Source organism: Apiospora hydei (assembly GCF_038363865.1).
Source record: "Apiospora hydei strain CBS 114990 chromosome Unknown utg000005l_segment0_segment0, whole genome shotgun sequence".
NCBI lineage: Eukaryota > Fungi > Ascomycota > Sordariomycetes > Amphisphaeriales > Apiosporaceae > Apiospora > Apiospora hydei.
Window position 1 is genome coordinate 643,873 of NW_027117364.1, and position 16,695 is coordinate 660,567.

The 16,695-nt window shown below is 53.1% G+C and overlaps 7 protein-coding genes across 7 annotated transcripts; 4 read left to right on the forward strand and 3 right to left on the reverse strand.

The window, feature by feature from the left end:
* Positions 1–926: 926 nt before the first annotated feature.
* Positions 927–1,643, forward strand: PG997_005663 (uncharacterized protein; the record flags this gene model as incomplete). Its single annotated transcript, XM_066809978.1, has 1 exon — positions 927–1,643. The coding sequence occupies one exon, from the start codon at positions 927–929 to the stop codon at positions 1,641–1,643; it is 717 nt and encodes a 238-aa protein (XP_066668901.1).
* A 180-nt stretch (positions 1,644–1,823) lies between these two features.
* On the forward strand, positions 1,824–4,990 carry PG997_005664 (uncharacterized protein; the record flags this gene model as incomplete). Its single annotated transcript, XM_066809979.1, has 2 exons — positions 1,824–2,991; positions 3,804–4,990. 2 exons carry the CDS (start codon positions 1,824–1,826, stop codon positions 4,988–4,990), a joined length of 2,355 nt encoding a protein of 784 aa, XP_066668902.1.
* A 408-nt stretch (positions 4,991–5,398) lies between these two features.
* On the reverse strand, positions 5,399–6,851 carry PG997_005665 (oxysterol-binding protein; the record flags this gene model as incomplete). Its single annotated transcript, XM_066809980.1, has 3 exons — positions 5,399–6,266; positions 6,328–6,647; positions 6,783–6,851. The coding sequence occupies 3 exons, from the start codon at positions 6,849–6,851 to the stop codon at positions 5,399–5,401; spliced, it is 1,257 nt and encodes a 418-aa protein (XP_066668903.1).
* A 1,267-nt stretch (positions 6,852–8,118) lies between these two features.
* Positions 8,119–8,586, reverse strand: PG997_005666 (uncharacterized protein; the record flags this gene model as incomplete). Its single annotated transcript, XM_066809981.1, has 1 exon — positions 8,119–8,586. The coding sequence occupies one exon, from the start codon at positions 8,584–8,586 to the stop codon at positions 8,119–8,121; it is 468 nt and encodes a 155-aa protein (XP_066668904.1).
* A 1,143-nt stretch (positions 8,587–9,729) lies between these two features.
* PG997_005667 (uncharacterized protein) lies at positions 9,730–11,384 on the forward strand (the record flags this gene model as incomplete). The annotated part of the gene is made up of 5 exons (XM_066809982.1): positions 9,730–9,936; positions 10,034–10,384; positions 10,443–10,734; positions 10,790–10,997; positions 11,258–11,384. The coding sequence occupies 5 exons, from the start codon at positions 9,730–9,732 to the stop codon at positions 11,382–11,384; spliced, it is 1,185 nt and encodes a 394-aa protein (XP_066668905.1).
* On the forward strand, positions 11,260–13,066 carry PG997_005668 (uncharacterized protein; the record flags this gene model as incomplete). The annotated part of the gene is made up of 2 exons (XM_066809983.1): positions 11,260–11,416; positions 11,466–13,066. The coding sequence occupies 2 exons, from the start codon at positions 11,260–11,262 to the stop codon at positions 13,064–13,066; spliced, it is 1,758 nt and encodes a 585-aa protein (XP_066668906.1).
* Positions 13,067–13,549: 483 nt separating this feature from the next.
* On the reverse strand, positions 13,550–16,018 carry PG997_005669 (uncharacterized protein; the record flags this gene model as incomplete). Its single annotated transcript, XM_066809984.1, has 7 exons — positions 13,550–14,703; positions 14,751–14,793; positions 14,855–14,915; positions 14,965–15,085; positions 15,136–15,437; positions 15,536–15,744; positions 15,833–16,018. 7 exons carry the CDS (start codon positions 16,016–16,018, stop codon positions 13,550–13,552), a joined length of 2,076 nt encoding a protein of 691 aa, XP_066668907.1.
* Positions 16,019–16,695: the final 677 nt, after the last annotated feature.

The following is a 16,695-nucleotide window of genomic DNA, read 5'->3' on the forward strand; positions in this document are numbered from 1 at the left end:
AGATGGCCCCGAGCTGCGTTTCTGAGCTGGATGCTTCTCTGCTTGATCGCCGCTTCGACACCCGGCTCTGGTTCGTCGGTGGTGTTATCTCGGAGCTATAAGATTGGCAGGGTTGTTCCTTCACGGGAACGACCTGAGTACGCTGCCTGCTATCATGCTGTTAGAGTCCTGAGAATTGGCTGTGATGCAATGTCATGAATATAAAGAGTACCTAAGTATGCTATTTGACAGCGCCTAGTATCTGGTACGATCCGATGGCTCTGCTAACCCGACAGGCGACATTCGGTTCCAACGGAAATACTTTAAGCAACCAGAGTGTACTTAGTTAGTAATTCCTAATTGACCAGCACCTTAATCGAAACTTTCGAAACAGTGTGCTGAATCCCATATGCTAGGTGCGACGGTGCTCTCCAGGTTCATCAATGATAAGTCGCTTAGGCCAGTAGTGCAAGGCTTCCAAAGCGGTTCTGATGTCGCCACCAGGCTGAAAGGCATCATCGTGGATCGACCGCTCGCTGCTTTCATTCTATACCAGTTTCCCCTTCCTTGATGAAAGGGAGTAAAGTGGTTGTGAATCACTTATGCCATAAGGTAATCGCCCGCTTTTGAAACTGACGTTACAGTTGTTGGCACCCTTCTTCGACAACATGATGCACAGCAGTATCAACCAGTCAAAACAGCGTATGGCGTTAAGATACTAGAATATAGGTGATCTATGTGAGCTGTTCTGATGCTCCTGTACAAAGGGGTTACCACAGCAATGCTATAAATTCTCCTTTTCAATACGCAAACCCAATCTGTAATTTAGCTCCTGTTTTCTTTTCTTCAAACCATCTTCTGTTACTTATTAAAATATTTCGATGTTCATTTAACAGGCTCTTCCATATACTCTGCGATATAGATACAAAGCAAACAAAGACGCAGCAATGCCAACCTTTCACTTTACAGACCAGGACAGCTACTCCACCTGTCTCTGGGAATGTTCGCCACACCACAAACCCGATACGCAATACCGGGTGCTTGATCTGGTCATCCGAGAGGAGCTTGCCGACAGCAATGAAGGGGACAACGGCACGCGTAAGAAACCATTTCCTTCCAGCGAAGACACCAAGGGCGTACTGGATTTCCTTGCCAACATGGCGCAGGATAAACGCAATGCAACCCCTTCTGGTGACACTCACGCTAAGCTGGTTGTTCTGACTAAATCTGGGTTCATTATCAACAGTAACTTCATCCGTGACCGCACTTCCGGGGCCCCTTATGTCTACTTGGACAAATCTTTCATTGTGCCCCAAGAACACATTGACGGTGTTTCTTTGCACAGAACCAGCAAGGAAAAGAAGGGCCGTGTGCAATCAGCCAATCCTGGAAAAGACCGAGGGGACGACGATGACAAGAACCAGGCTGGCCACGATTTTCCAAAGATCTTGAAGAGTGTTCTCCATGTCTTCATCTTCAACCCTTACCACTTCAGCTCGGAGGACAACGCTGCTGCCTTCAACCAGAGTGTCGACGAAGACCTTGCCAACAGGCTCTGCTTACCCCTGACAATGCCTTCTCGATTGGTCAACAATCGACTTGCGGTTGTGGGCCAGAGCTGGGGCGATATTGGACTTATGCTATCAATCCTCAACTCCGCTTAAGCGCTGGGGATCCGTGTTACCATCCTAGGTTGGCAAGACGAATGTCATCCTCCTGTAGCCAAACACGGCGCCCTCGAAGGCTACATCCAATATGACTGGAGAGAAATATGGGGAGAAATCAAAGAACGGTTGTCTTCCCATGGACCCTTTCATGGCATCATCAGCTTTACCGAGTACTGGATGATCGACACGGCCATCGTCGTCCGCGAGCTCGGGTTTCCATCCTTGTCTCCAAACCTGATCGAAAGGCTCCTCGACAGGCGAATCATGCAACTCTTCTGCCCGGGCTCTGCGGATCCTGTTCAACTAGTGAGAAAGGAATACTCGAGCGGGGGCGAAGAAAGCGAGACCGCCCTCCGGAAAGTGCTTGAAGCCCCGGGCTTTCTCCCGGAATACCCCATCGTCGCGAAGGCAAGAATGGCGGCTGGGCATGGCACTGAAGGTACGTATCTTGCCACGAACCTCGACGACGTCGTCTTGTCCATCAAGGCTTTAAGCGTGCGCGTGTTTATCGGCGAAGGGGATCTGCTCATCGACCAGTACGAGGAAGGTCCCGAGGTCGACGCCAACTTCGTGCTTCCGGACGGGAAGCTGCTCGCCTTTGAGCTCGCGGACAGGTTTCCCACGACGGCAGACCAGTATTTACCCAAGAACGAGAAGACCAAACTCTTCGGCATGCCGAGGGGAGACTTTCTGGGGACGATTTTGCGCTGGCCATCTAAGCTTCCTCAAAAGGAGAAAGACCTCATCTTCGAAACCGTTTGCGGGGTACTGCGTTCCTTAAAAGCCACTGACGGCGTCTTCCACGCCAAAGCGCGGATTCGCAACTCGTCAGTCCACTATGCCCCAGTCCGGCCAGAACGCAGCGAAAGTAATGGTGGTTCCAAAGACGACCTGGTAGACTTGGTTCCCCAACCAACGTTGCCAGAGCAGGACCCGTCGGTCCTGTTGCTTACCATTAAGCCAAGACCGCCTGGGTTGGGGGGCGTCCACAGCGGGAGAATAGCCCACGGCGTAGATTACCAAGCTCTACATCTCCTATTCGCATTAGGAGAGAAGGAACGGTTCCGCGCTCTAGCCCGGCCATTTAGATTTGCAGGCGGGATGGCACCACTATGGGTTAATTGTGTCTTCATCAATGTCGAAGCGGGTCGGGTCTACGTAGGCGGCGGCGGCGACGTGGTTCTGGACATGATACGAAATCGCTCTCCATTACTGCGTAGTGCCGTGTACAGTGGCTGGTCCCACGGATCTACGGGTAGGGCGTTCTGGGAACGTAGACTGGGGGAGTTCGTGGTGGTGTCGAACAAATCCGACAGGGAGGCTAGAGAGAATGGTCACGTAATACGTGAGTCTGTCACTGCTGAACTTGAAACACAAGACTATTTCCCGCCGCTAAGGTTATTCTCTGGGTGAGTGGATATTATTGTCAATAATATAAGGTTGAAACCACCAAAAGATGGCATAAGTTGCTATGCGTGTGATGCAGCAGTGTCGCTCTGATACCACCACTCAGCAGGTGATCCATCAGTGATGGGAGGCTTTGGAATAGGATAGTGGCCATTTCAGTAGCATATGTAATCAAAATCATTCATACTTGTGTCATTTAAACTGACTGTGAGCACCTTTGCGGCGTTGACTTTGTGTGATGTTTAATTATCGTGAGATTCAAAGGCAGTGGTTTAGTGAGTTTTCCAAAACCACGGGGCTTCACGGGGCTTCACGGGGCTCTATAAATTTGCAATAACGACCTTCTGGTCGAATCTTGCCTCCAAGCAACTCGCTTCAGGTACTGAATAGTCCCTAAAGCTCAGGACTAGCCTGGATACAGCCTACCTGCCTGCTTCCAAGCTGAGCTGCATTGCTTCCAATTGCTTCCGGTGGCCCTGCGCGATGGACACGAGAGCTTCACTGACTAGTGACCACCGACGACGGCAGTCACCCTCACAATCCGTTCTCGCTCGCACCTGTCTTTCATCACACCAATTCAGCAGAGCTGGTCTTTCATCATCAGACTGAACGCACCTTGTGCGCATGCCTACCACCACAACATCAACAAACCACCCATCGTGATTCACCGTGTCTCTCATCGTTCCTTCTGAACACTGCCACGATCACCATGTCTTCCGCACCCCCAACACCACCCACCCCGTCCCCCAGCCTGGAACCGCCCCCGCCGCGCCCGCGTCATCTCCGAAATCCGCACGCACCTCCTCTCCCAACCCGACCGCGACCGCGCCAACAATGACCCCGCCGCCCTGGACCGCGAGATCGCCGCCCGCCTCGCCGACGCCTACAACACCATGGCCTACACCTTCGTCCTCAGCCCCGCGGACGACGCGCTCCGGCGGCGCGTCCTGGACGAGGGCCGCGTGTCCGCCAACTACGTCTCCTGGGGCGTCGAGATGATCGCCTGGGCCGCCGCGTTCGCGGAGGAAGGGGACGGGCCCGTCGAGACACGGCTCCGCCGGCTCGGGTTCCGCACGCGGTTCAAGCAACCCCCGCCGGACCGGGCCCCGTGGGACGGGGATTTTCCCGCGGCTGCGCGGGCTTGCTTGAGGGAGGAGGTTGCGCGATCTCAGGCTGGTAAGGTTCCCTGTTTCCTATTGAGATGTGAGGGTGATGAAACTGACGAGAACACAACAGCGGCTCAGGAATCTGCGGAGGCCATGGAGTCGGCGGATTCTACCCCAGTCGCACAACCCAAAGAACAACCAGCCGATGGTGGTCAAGCACCTGACAAGAATACAACAGCAACTCACGGATCTGCAGAGGCCATGGCGTCAGCGTCTCCTACTCCCGTCTCAACACAGAATGGAAACCCAGCCGATAGTGATCAAGGTACCCCAGCAACCCAGGAGACAGCATTGGTGGCATCAGTCGATCCAACACCAGCCATCCAGAAGACACCATCAATGCCAACACCCCATCCCCTACCAGCCCCACGAGCGCCGAGCCCAGCATCTGCGCCGCTCCCGATCAGGAAGAGGAAGTTCGTCGAGGAAGAAACCGCACAGACATTCCCTCCCTCCAAGGTAGCGAAGGCGGAATTCGGCAACGCAAATGCGAAGCAGCAGCAGCTCACAAAGGATAATCCCGAAGCCGAGGCCAAGGAGGCTTTCGACGCCGAGGATGCCAAGGCGAAGTTCAAAGCCGAGGCCAGGGCGAGAACGTCCGTACTCGTAGTTTCCACGAAGCTCAGTAACTTGATCAACCTGTGCCGCCTGCATGGCAAGTCGTGGAGGGAGATCGACTCGTGGACATCGCCGATCGACAGCATGCTCGATGAGGAAAGAGCCAAGGTGCTCGACGCCTATCAGCGTGAGAGCGGAGCGTCTGATTGGTAAGGGGCCAGGAAGTTGCAAATGTCCATTGCCTTGTTATGGATATTCGGATGAGACATCGATGCGGCCAGCCGCTTCTGATGCAGCGCTTCAACAGTCAGACGATGGTACTGTTCGGGGTGGAGCATGCTGCAGTCCTGTATGTATATTAGGTTGTATAAATAGAGGTCGTACGATACATGACTTCAGATGTATGTATGCCAGGTCAATCAAGTCGTTGCCCCTGTCATATCTTGTCAGCAGCGGTTAATTAGAGACTGTCTCATGTAAGGGATCTTTCGCACACAAGAAGCCAAAGATTAGTCAATTAAAAACAATGCCAACTAGTCTGTCTGTCCTGCTTGTATGGCGTCCGCGTTACCTCCTCGGTGGTGGGGCCAAAATATGCTCATTCCCAGCCACCTGAATCTATTATTTCTCCTGTCCCAGCAGCTCGGATGCGATCCTATCCTTGTCGGCCTGGGCCAGGTCCTGCTTGTTCGCCTTGTCGGCCATCGTCTGGTCGAACCTCCAGAGTCCTCCGGTCTTGTCCGAGTCACCGTTGGGGGTGAGGCCGACGTTCTTGGCGAGGCTTTGCAGAGCCGCATCGTTCTCCACGGCCTTGAAGTAGCGCCTCTCCCATTCGCGGCCTTCGGTCTGCTCCTTCTTGCGCATGTTTCGCTGCGCGTTCTCGATCTTGGACTTCTCCTTTCCGACGGAATCCATGTCTCCGCGCTGGATGCCTTCGGCGACCTTGGACCAGGCGCGGCGAGACTCGAGAGGATGTTGTTGCTCGATAGGGGCAACGACTAACTTGGTCAAGGGGTTGGAAGAAGGGTCCCACGACTCAATCAGGTTGCTGCTCGAGTTGTGCTTGGCGGCACCGGTATGGATCTCGAAAGCCTTGGTCCACTGGCCCGAAATGTTGTAGAGCACCTCCTTTTCCTTGCCCGTGGGGTGAAGAACCGCGGTGAACGAGTTCTTCTTCCCACTGAGCCAGCCCTTGCCGCTGTAGTCAACCTTGGCGGTGAAGCCGGTTGATGAGGTAATGTATGACGCGCCATCGAGCTCGATGAAGGGCGATCCGAACAGCAGGCCTTCGACGTGGAGGGAGGGCAGGGTGATTACGTAGGTGTCCTTTTGCGCCGGGTTGCTCGGGTCGGGGACAGTCAGCACGGCGTGGCCGATCTGCTTGATATTGATCGTCTTCGAGAAGGAGGCCTTCTGGGCGTTGTAGCCCTCGAGATGGACGTTGGACTGCTTGTTGGTGATGCTGTACGCGGTCGCGGGAGGGTGGTGGCTGCGCAGGGATTAGTCATCGCGCCGCCGCTGACGGGAAGAGGGGTAGGAAGATGGCGTACTTGACCTGCTCGCTAATCAACTCGGTGGTGCCGGCGGCGTCCTCCCACTTGCCGAGGAAGAGCTCTCCCAGGAAGGGGTTGAGCGGCTTCTTCTCGTTGCCATATTGCTCGCTCCGGCTGGCGTACTGCTGCTTCAGTGTCGTCAAGAACCACTTGAGCACGAGGAGCGCTCTTTTGGCGGGATCCTTCTCGTTGGCCGGGGCGGCGAAAACGGTCGGGTGTTCGCACCAGTAGGAGCTGAACTCGGTAAGACTCGTGGAGGAGAGGATGAAGGGCGGTGCGGTCAAGGACGAGAGGTCTCCGTTGAAGGACGCAATGGACTACAAGCAGACCCAGAAGTTAGAAAGACAGCTTTACCCAAACTGGCCCATTCCACAGCGACCGTCATACGACCGTCATTGGCACACAGGTGTCGTGCCGCTGCTCGCATGGTGTCGGTGAAGTGCAACACATACCTTGATGAATGACGTCCAACTGGCACCGTTGGCCTGGGGATTTTGAACGGGGGTCTCGCCGTCTGCCATATTTCGTGAAGGGCCTGGAGGTAACTTGGGAACTGTTTGCGACGGAAGCTGGTGACTTGTCGAGGTGTATTATTTTATGGTCGTAGGGGAGGATGCGTTGCAAAGATCCCCACTGAAGTAGTGGGCTGGGAGGGAATGAGCCGTTGATATCGGGTTTGGTTGATAGCTGGATAGGGTAGCTGAACTGCACAGGGATACGTCTTCTTTACGGAAGAGTTGGAGAAGGAGACGGGCGGTTCCACAGTGGGAAACTAGGAAAATGGAAGCAGGGAAGTGGTCCCAGATATTTCAAAGGGTTTTTAGGCCGGGATCTGGAGAAGGGGGGATCAAACCAATTTGCGGCGAGGACCAGTAGAGGACCCTGACGACTTGGGCTTGGGCAAAAGCAGGGCCAAGTGAACCTACTGTAGAGGATGCACCCCCTATCTCGACTATTTACTTCCCGATCGAGGCCGTCGCGGCGCGTGGCGCAGAGATCAGACGAGGAATCTGACGTACCATCTCATGACGTAAAGATCTTGCCCGGGTAGCTGCCCAGCTGCACGCGACTGCGGGGCATTCAGACACATTCTCCTCAGTGAGACCTCAGTGTGCAAATTGCCCACCAGCCACAATGCCTGCGGAGCACAGCCCGATGTGGCTGGCACGGTCGACGGGGCCGTCGGGACAGACTTGGCTGGGGTCTTCTGTTAGCGCTCGCCTCACTGCCAGACTGGGGGCTAGCTCAGGGGCATCTTCATCCCAGTCTCACTGATCAATCAATCGCACTACCTATGGACATGTAAGTAAGTACACATGATGCGACACGACAACAGAGCACGTTCGTACGATGTTCACGCCGCCCGAGACTTACGAAAACACCATGTTGCAAGTTGCTTCTTCGACATTATCCATCTGGTGGTATTTCGGCAAGGGGAGTTCGGTGTTTACGGGGTTGCACAGACCGCGCCAAACGACCGGGATTTGCAGGATCACGGGTAAAATGACATGCATGTGGTGATGGCCTTTCTTCACATTATGTATCCGCAGCTGACCCATCAACCAATTTATCCTCCCTTTCTTCTGACCTTATCGCCAAGATCATCCGAGTATGCCGAATGCAACACTATTGAGATTCTGTTGAGACATCGTTAGACAACGGCGATGTTAGGTGCCTGAACAGAAGACTTACCAGCTGTACTGCGACTCGCCACTTGTAAGGCTCCAGATGACCAGGGTCTTGTTGCGCCAGGCAGGCAATAGCCCGTAAAGTATCGACTGGCTACGGCTACTTCTTGGATGCGACATCAGCAAACGAGGCGGGAGGCGATGTCGACGACTTCGGCTGCTCCTTCTCCTTGCCCTTAGCAGCCCGCTGCTGCTTCTCCTTCTCCTTTGCAGAGCGCTCTTGCATGGTGCCCTCGTACTTCTCCCAGACGCCGCTGGGCTTCTCGACCTTGTAGTCGACGCGCATGGAAGGCATCGGGCCCAGGATCTCAGAGAGCACGGCCATCGAGACGATGGGCTGGGGGCGGGCCTCGGCGTAGCGGAACAAGACCTGGTCCACGAGCCAGCAGAAGCGATCCTCGGGCATCTTGCCGCGATGGTGCAACTCCCACAGGAAACGGCACACGTGGTGCTCGGCTATGACGAGCAGCTTGATCTTGCCCTCCCAGTCACGGATCTTGGCGCATTGTCGTAGCATTTCCTCGCGGCGGCGGCCTTGGTTGACGAGATGGGCAGCGAGAGATCCCATTTCTCAACGTAGGTGATGGGATCCATTCTGGCTGGTTCTGTAGCTGTATCTGCAGGGCAATGGGGAGGGTAGCTGGGTTCTCTTGGTGATGCGAAGCCGTAAGCAGTTGGTTTGGGTGGCTTTGGAGGTTGCGCGTTGTTAGATACTTGGTTGCACCAGTAGTAGTGGGAGATTCAACTCACAGTCAGAACGACTCAACTAAAAAATCATTTGTTTACCAGATCGAAGCTGTGCATGCAGCAGTTGCAGATAAGGCGTGCCTTGATAGCAGAAGAAAATTTTGACCTTGAAAGTACAGAGTTGATTTTAAGATCCCTAAGGCATCCTAGGTAACTTGTATGACACAAAACATTCACTCATGGATAATAGGAGGCTGACTTGCAATTCCCAAACCCAACCTCTTTGGTAATGGAAAGTGAAATAGAAGATGCAAACTTGACTCCTCCCGTTTGCCTATGTGCCGTCATCTCCAATGAGCACTTTAGCAAAGAAACGACTTTGTTTGTTGAGTGTTACCTTATTGTGTGATTATAGGTCACTTTTCTTTCCTGTCTTTTGCTTTTCGACTCATCACTGGTGAGATATCCCATCTCCAGCCAGCTAAGCTGTTGCCGGCTCATATGTTGTCGGCTATCTCTTTCTTGATGTTCCCACGAATGGCCCAGCAGTAAGTCAAATGGACTTTGGGGCTTGCTCTACTAGCACTGCATCTTATGAATCATTTGGAAATTTATACCTCTGTTCGTTGGGTCTCTCTTGGGCAAACTCCAGTTCAATTCCATCTTGATCTGCACATTTTTTTGAATCAAATACCCTCACTGGTTTTGCTTGCGACGGATTCCCCTGTGCTGGCTCGAGGTTGACAAAAATGCCGCACTTCGCTTTTTTCCGAGCACCGGTGGCAGTGTCTTTTACACAGCCTTGATGCCAAACCAATCGAATGGGCAGGCTACATATGTACGTCTGTAGGCTTTCATGCAGGCTGACGAGGTTGGGCGTTGGTCAGGCAGGCTGTGTGCCCGCCACCTTACCCCGCGAGCTTCCACCCGTTTCTCGAGGTTCAAAAGGAATTCTACAATCTTCACTCTCAGATCTACATCAGACGCCTGATGTGAAGTCCACCATCGTCACTCCCATCCTGCCATGGCAGAGCCCCTTTCCTTGGCTGCTTCGGTAGCTGGCCTCATCTCGCTCGGCCTCCAAGTCACAGGCGGCATTGCCAAGTATCTTGACGCCGCGAAGTGCCGTGACGAGGAACTAAGCGCCGTCAGGCAACAGAACGCCCTTCTCACAGACACACTTGCCACTATCGAAAAGACGACCGGAAAACTGAGCCACTTATCTCCTGAGGTAGCAGCTGTAACAAAACGAAACTGCGTTATGCCTGCGATTGCCCAAGCTCGAGCAGCTATGTGCGCGTGTGAAACAAGCACACTGCTCGTTGCAGCTCGCGATTGATGGAATCGGATTATCCATTACGGCGGCTACTCATGAAACGATACTCGAGGTTCAGCAATGGATTCCTGAATTACAATCAGGAATCGGATCGGTACACAATCAGCTCGACAGCAATTTTCAAGTCACTATGAGTCAAGGACTTGCAGACACCCGAACGCTATCTGAAAAGCTCGACCATGCCGGGGAGACGTCCCAGACGTCGTTCGATATCCAGCAAGAATACCTTGAACGGATTCAGGGACAGGGTTCAGACATTGTCGGCAGAGTGGCTGGCATTGAACAAACTCTTCAGACACTTCTCACAACAACCCGTTCGGTAAAATACCGACCAGATGACAACGTATGCGTGTCAATCTTTGATTCAAGTTCGTAACTTCACTAACCATAATTGGCTCCAGGTATCTCTAGCAATCACTCGTCTAGCTGCTAAACCAGCAGTCTTGCGAGAATGCTGCGACGTGACATCCAAACTCAGAAACCCGTGTGTTTGCGGTCGTCCAAGGAATATGCACCGCAAACACTTCCAACTTGGCCCCTGGTACTTATACAGCGATCTGGGAACCGAGGGCCATTTGCCGTACTGTCCCATATCGAGGACAGGCTCTCCCAATGCCAAGCGGCAGTACGGGTTCAGGTACACTGGCCTGACACAAGTCATCAAGGCTGCAGTTGGACTCTCGTTCGTCATGAGTTCGGGGGGCAGGAGGATGGAGTCTCGGCTCGAACTTCACTTACTATCCAACAGTCGACGGAGACCAAGATCGGGCTTTCCGGATTACCGAGCTGGTATTCAATGTCGATCATACATACGGCTTTGGTGGGGGAATTATCAGTGACTTCCAACAGCATTCTTTGGCAAAGATAGCCCGCCTGTTTGCTCGCGGAAAGGCGTCACCACTTGCAGTGAACGACTGCAACCAATCCTTAATGCACAAATCATTAAGAGGCTACGGGTGAGTGCTTTCCTTTATCCTATTTGCCGATAGTCTTGTCTTCTACTCCTCCAAGCTAACTTCAAAGCAGTGATATGAATCGAACCGCTATTATTGTGCAGACCTTAATGCTTCATGGGGTACCACCTATATCATATGATATTTGGGGAGGGTGAGCAAAGCCGTGAAAACATGACTGAGGCGACTATTTCCCAGCTGATCAGTTGATAGAGCACCGGGATTCTACTCATCTCCTCCCAGTGAATATAATCCATATCCAGGAATGGCTTCATCCGAATCCGCCCGGTTGGAGAATCTCGCACTCATTGCCGAAGCCGAAGATGGAGCGATGCCGATGACATTGAGTTCTCGATTATCCAGACCATCTGGCAGTTCAACCTATCATAAAGACCTGGCACGGTCACCTTCCTTGGCAGAGGGTATGTGACTTCAACGTGTTGTCAATATAATTTAACTGACAACCAATAGCTTGTGGTTGTGGCCCGCTCAGCAGGGCAATATTGGCGAAAGATGCACATCTTGTCCAGTTGCTTCTGGGGAGATTTCCAGCCTCTATAGAGGAGGTTGATTCTTTTGGCCTTACCCCTTTGCATTTTGCTGCGTCGCTAAATCTATTGCCGTGTTTGCCGTCCCTTTTGTCAGCTGCAAAAGCAGCTGACATAATCCAACGAGAAGACGGCAATGGGCAGACTGCGCTATACACAGCCTTGATTATGGCCAGAAAATACTGCCGCACAGCTGATAGCGCCTCAGAATGTACTCAATGCAGCTGTTGCGACTCTTTGATGATGCTTCTAGAGGCCGGGGCGCTTGTATGCTTTTCAGATCTGGAAATGGTCTCCTGGGCTAAGCCCCGACTATCTTTAAGGGCGTGGAGGCATTTCATCGGCCAACTGAAAGATCAACGCGAATACCTTAAGACACTCGCCCTCCGCAGCACTTGGGCGGTCGAGGACTATTTGGGCATATTACACTCAGACCAGGTTATAGATTTGCATGCTTCTGCTGTGTACAAGAGGCTACGATCCCATGGAATTGAGGTTCCGGCAGACTCGGTTGCGATCGACTATACGAAATCTTACAACTTCACCATTTTCAACTACATTCCACACAGAAATCTTACACTGTGCGACTTGGCCTTCCAGTTGGGGTTCCAAGACGTGGATTTCGACGTTGAATACGGGCTCCCGCCATTATGTCTGGGCCTAGATTTCCAAGCACCTTATATCAACTGGCTCATAGAACGCGGCGCCGATTTGAAACGGCAAATTTGGTTCTCAGGTAACGAGGCGCAGGCAAGCGGTCTCCTCAGCGCGCATTACTTGCTTTGCAATATTGGCTCTCATGATTTACAGGTCCGGGGAACGTGTATCTGGACCACGCCCTCCTACAGATCCGACTTGAGATCGATCTTGAACCGGGCTCTGTCTCTGAGCGTGGCGCCTGACCACTGCTGGTGTGCGTGTTCCACAGATGGTTGCACGCCATTTTTGTACATGTTGAAGGCCTGGGCCTCTAGGCAAAACCAGATACGAAGGCCCGAAGAGTTCGCGGACCTGCTCTTCCTAGGGTTCTTATACGAACTTTCAGCCGAAAATTGGAGATTATTCTACCTGGCCGCATTGAGGTTTCTAGGTTTCGTCATCCTTGGCCTTACACATACTTGTTGTGACGCGCAGGATATTGTCTACTATCGGCACTTTTATCAAACTAAGGATCGAGATGAAGTCGAAGAGATCCAACAGGAGGAATCAGGACTGATCAAGGTGCTAGATGACATGGTGGGCGAGTTCGAGGATATGACTGCAGACATTTCCGGCGACTCGGAGCATTTCCAGGCATTCTGGGAGGACTACTGGACCAATCGCGTACCTGAAATCGTGCAAGAGCTGGAAGACAGCCAAATGACGGAGGCTGAGCGACAAGACGCGGAGATGATTGGTGTAGTGTGGGAAAGCGGCAACGATGAATCCTCAGAAGACCCGGAAGATACAACGGGCAATCCCTATCATTACAGGGATATCGACTACTGGTATTACGAACTGGACTCGATTGCGGGGAACATCTAGACCAAGGATTTATGCATTCTGCCATCTACTGAAGGAGGCCACCAGTCAAAAGACTATACAGTCACGAGTATGCTAGAAGTGTTTAGGTATTTGCAGTCAGGTCATCAGAAGAATTCCCCTATGGTCTTTCCCAAAGCGATGAACCTGAGCATTTTGTGCTTAAGGTTTTTCAACCCGTCCAGACCCATACTGTCGCAGTAGGAGGCGGCCCAGCCAGTCTGATATGGCGATGGACCACCGAACTCTCTTATCCTATCTTCAGTCCAGTCGTAAATATGGTACCCTCCTCTCAAGGTCCCCTAAAATACCCAAGCGTATATGCTAATAGAATTGCTCACCCAGACGACCCCCGATAAGTAAAAGAAAATCAAGTGCATGAATAGTCTCGCTACCAGGATATCATAAACAAGACTATCTATCTGAAAGAACCCAACCCAAATACCCAATATCAAACCCATCCCCAATCCAATAAAAAGACACCCCTCAACACAACCGCATAAGCGCCGGCACAGTCTCCCACCCACTCGGCCGCATACTCCCCACGAAATGATTCGACGACGACACGCTCTCCGCCGCGTGCACCAGAAACGCCCCGCCGCTCGACACGTCGGGCCACTGCGACGGCGTCGCCGGGATGCCAATCTTGGCCAGGTCCCACTGGAACAGGTTCCGGCTGCCTGGGTTCCACTCCATCCGCTCCGGCGGCGCCGCCGCGAAATCAACACCGACGCCGCTCGGGTGGTCGTGCCAGGGTTGGCCTCCTAGGTTATTGTTATAGTTGGGTCTTTCGCCCGACTGCGGATCGGCAAAGGGCCGGCACAGCAGGTCGAGGAGTTTGTATGCGTGGCGGTGGAAGCTGAGATCGCCCAACGGTGGGATCGAGAAGTACTTGCTTATCGAGTCGGAACTCGGGGAAGCTGGCATAGTAGTAAATGTTGCACCTGGGTAGAATGGCGAGGCGCCCCTGGGGTTCTCTTGTGTGGGCGTCGTCATGCCCGCCGTAATCAGGGCCTCGTAGCAGCTGCTTAGTGTCTGATGGAACTGGCGGGCCACATGGTCCAGTGAACCGCACCATTCCAGTATTTCGAGACATTGCCTGGCATTCTCGAGGTCTGCGTGTTGCGTATCCTCCTGCGCACCATCGACGTGATGCTGTACCGCGGAGAATAAGAGCACTAGACATGTGGTGTATGCTTGGTAGATAAACAGCCAACACCTCTTGCAAAATGCCCCCTCGGTGTAATACATGTAGAGAAGGGTGGCCGAGTTCCTTGCGGCATCACGACCCTCCGCGATGTACCTCAGCAGTTCCTCCTGCTGTTGCTGAAGTGGTATGGACTGTTCGTCGCGACTGAGGCGCACGATGTGAGATGCCACACGTCGGTAGAGAAGCATCAAGGCACATAGATGGAGCAGATGTACATTGTATATCATCTTTCGGGCGTAGTCAGGCAAGTCATCCTGAGAAAGTCGGGTGAGTGACATCATCTGCGGCAGGTCGCTATACCAGGAATTCAAGTCCGCCCTCGTGGAGGCTACTGATAGGACAGAATGCTCGCCGAAGGCTTCCTGCATGCGAATAATTCGGAGTTTCAATAACGAGATTTTGACCAATTCATTTTGGACAACTTCAAGGGCTGTTAGAAGACTAAAAGCATCGGTGTTGGGAGACATGCTAACTGACCTTGGGTAATATCCGAGGGGTTCTCCAGTTCGAACTCTGACAGCTTGTAGCTTGTTAGCACCGAGCAAGGAATACGGGGTGGGGATGAGATCGAGTATACTTACCGGTATAGCACGAACTAGGGTGTCATCCCCTGACACATAACCTAGTGAAGAAGCAAGCCAGCTGAGAACAGATTAGCTCCGATGACGTAGGTTTGTCATTGCAGACATACCCTGAGAAGAAAAGTAGCGTGCGCCATGTTCTTCGATATTCGGACCATTGCTCGTGTTCTCCTTGATACGAGCTCGCTGGCTTGTCGATGCCGAACTGGTGGCAGAGGCTCAAGCCAACCTCTGTATCTCGGTTAGAGAGTCCTGGCGAGCAGCCGGCGATGACCACTAACCGATATAGGCCAGAGCCACAGTGGCTCTGGCAAAGACGTTGTAAAGTACAAACAGTGCGCAAACTTTCATCGCTTCCAAGGGGTTGAACTCCAACAGGAAGTCGTAGTAATGTCGAGCGATGGCATATAGAGATTGCTCGGTTAATGCGTTCGTGTCGTCCGGCAGATATTGCAGACCCACCGCGGCCACCGCCGAAACAACGCAAGTTGCATAGTTCCTAGACTCCTCAGTCGTCCCCGAGAGCCGTTGGTTTTGGTAATCGGCAATCTGCTCCTCCGTGAAGACGTGGAAGAGTTTGCCGCTGCAGCGGAAAAGCTCTCGATCCCTTTCTCCACTGCATCAGAGCCCGGCGAGCCGGCAGCAAGGGCCGTAAAAGTGGATGTTGTGGTAGTTATTGACGCTACCGGCTCGGCACGTTGGCCATTGAGTAGTTCCCGGACATCACTTATACCGGTCAGCTCATGGAATCCTCTGGGGGCCGCAATCTGGAGCGTGCTGACATGAGACTCTAGCCCGCCCAAACCTGGTTGAACTGATTCTTGCCTAGCAGTGTAGGCATGCCCAACTACTTGGACGTTCGAGTATGGTGCTGGCGGGGGCGATCCGGCCTTGATGACATGAATCCAGGAGTCAGCAAGGCGTGGAGGTGGCAGCAGAGGATGACCGAGCCCGACTCGATGCAATTGGCTTGCTTACCATGGAAGCCCATTGAGCATGTGTCGCCTGTATTAGGACCTGCTGTTCCTTGGATGCTGTGCGAAACCGCTGGCCCATGCTGCGTAGCCCCTCCAGGGCGAGCTGGACGGCTTCTTCCGAGCCTGCCACAGTGGGCTGTGCCGATTGAGCGGCCCTCTGGGTCACGTCGGGTTTACGAGAAGTCATGGTCGGTGGTGAAGTAGCAGCCTCTTATCGATCGTACTAGGCAACAAGTCGCAGTCACAGTTGAAAGATAAGGAAGACATGACGACGACTCCCCACGAGAAGTACCCAAGCCGGACGGGGGAACTTATATCTTTTCCCTTGGGGGAATGCGAGCACTTGGACGGAGATAACTCCGGGGACGGTCTAGCGTTCTAGACTTTGCACCCTTAATTGTGACACGAGGGCCGGAGGGGGGAGAGGCATGCATCGAGTGGGGCCTAGAACTTTGGCTGTAACCGTAACTGCAGGAAGCCCTGCATTTGGGCGCTGGGGGTGCAAAAGGTCCGGCTTAGCGGGGCCGACTTTAGTGAGACCCTGCAACCTGCCCCCAGTGATTAGGTCCCTTGGTCCCCTAAGACATGTTGGTAGTATTACCTCCGGGGGTGAGGAGGGGGCACTCGGCAGGGCTTGGCCGCTGCAATTGGTGCTCGATATGTAGTGCAATTCAACAAATAACCGATCGAAAGGAATTTGCCGTCGCTCGAATGCAGCGCAACCCTTGCCTGCACACCCCAAACAGCAACTCAATATCGTATGTGTGGGTGGGTAAATATATGCAACTTAGGCCAGCGGTTCACTGCAGAGCCGATGATCCCAATATCCGGCCTTCAATTGCGGTATGGAAACCATGGCAATGG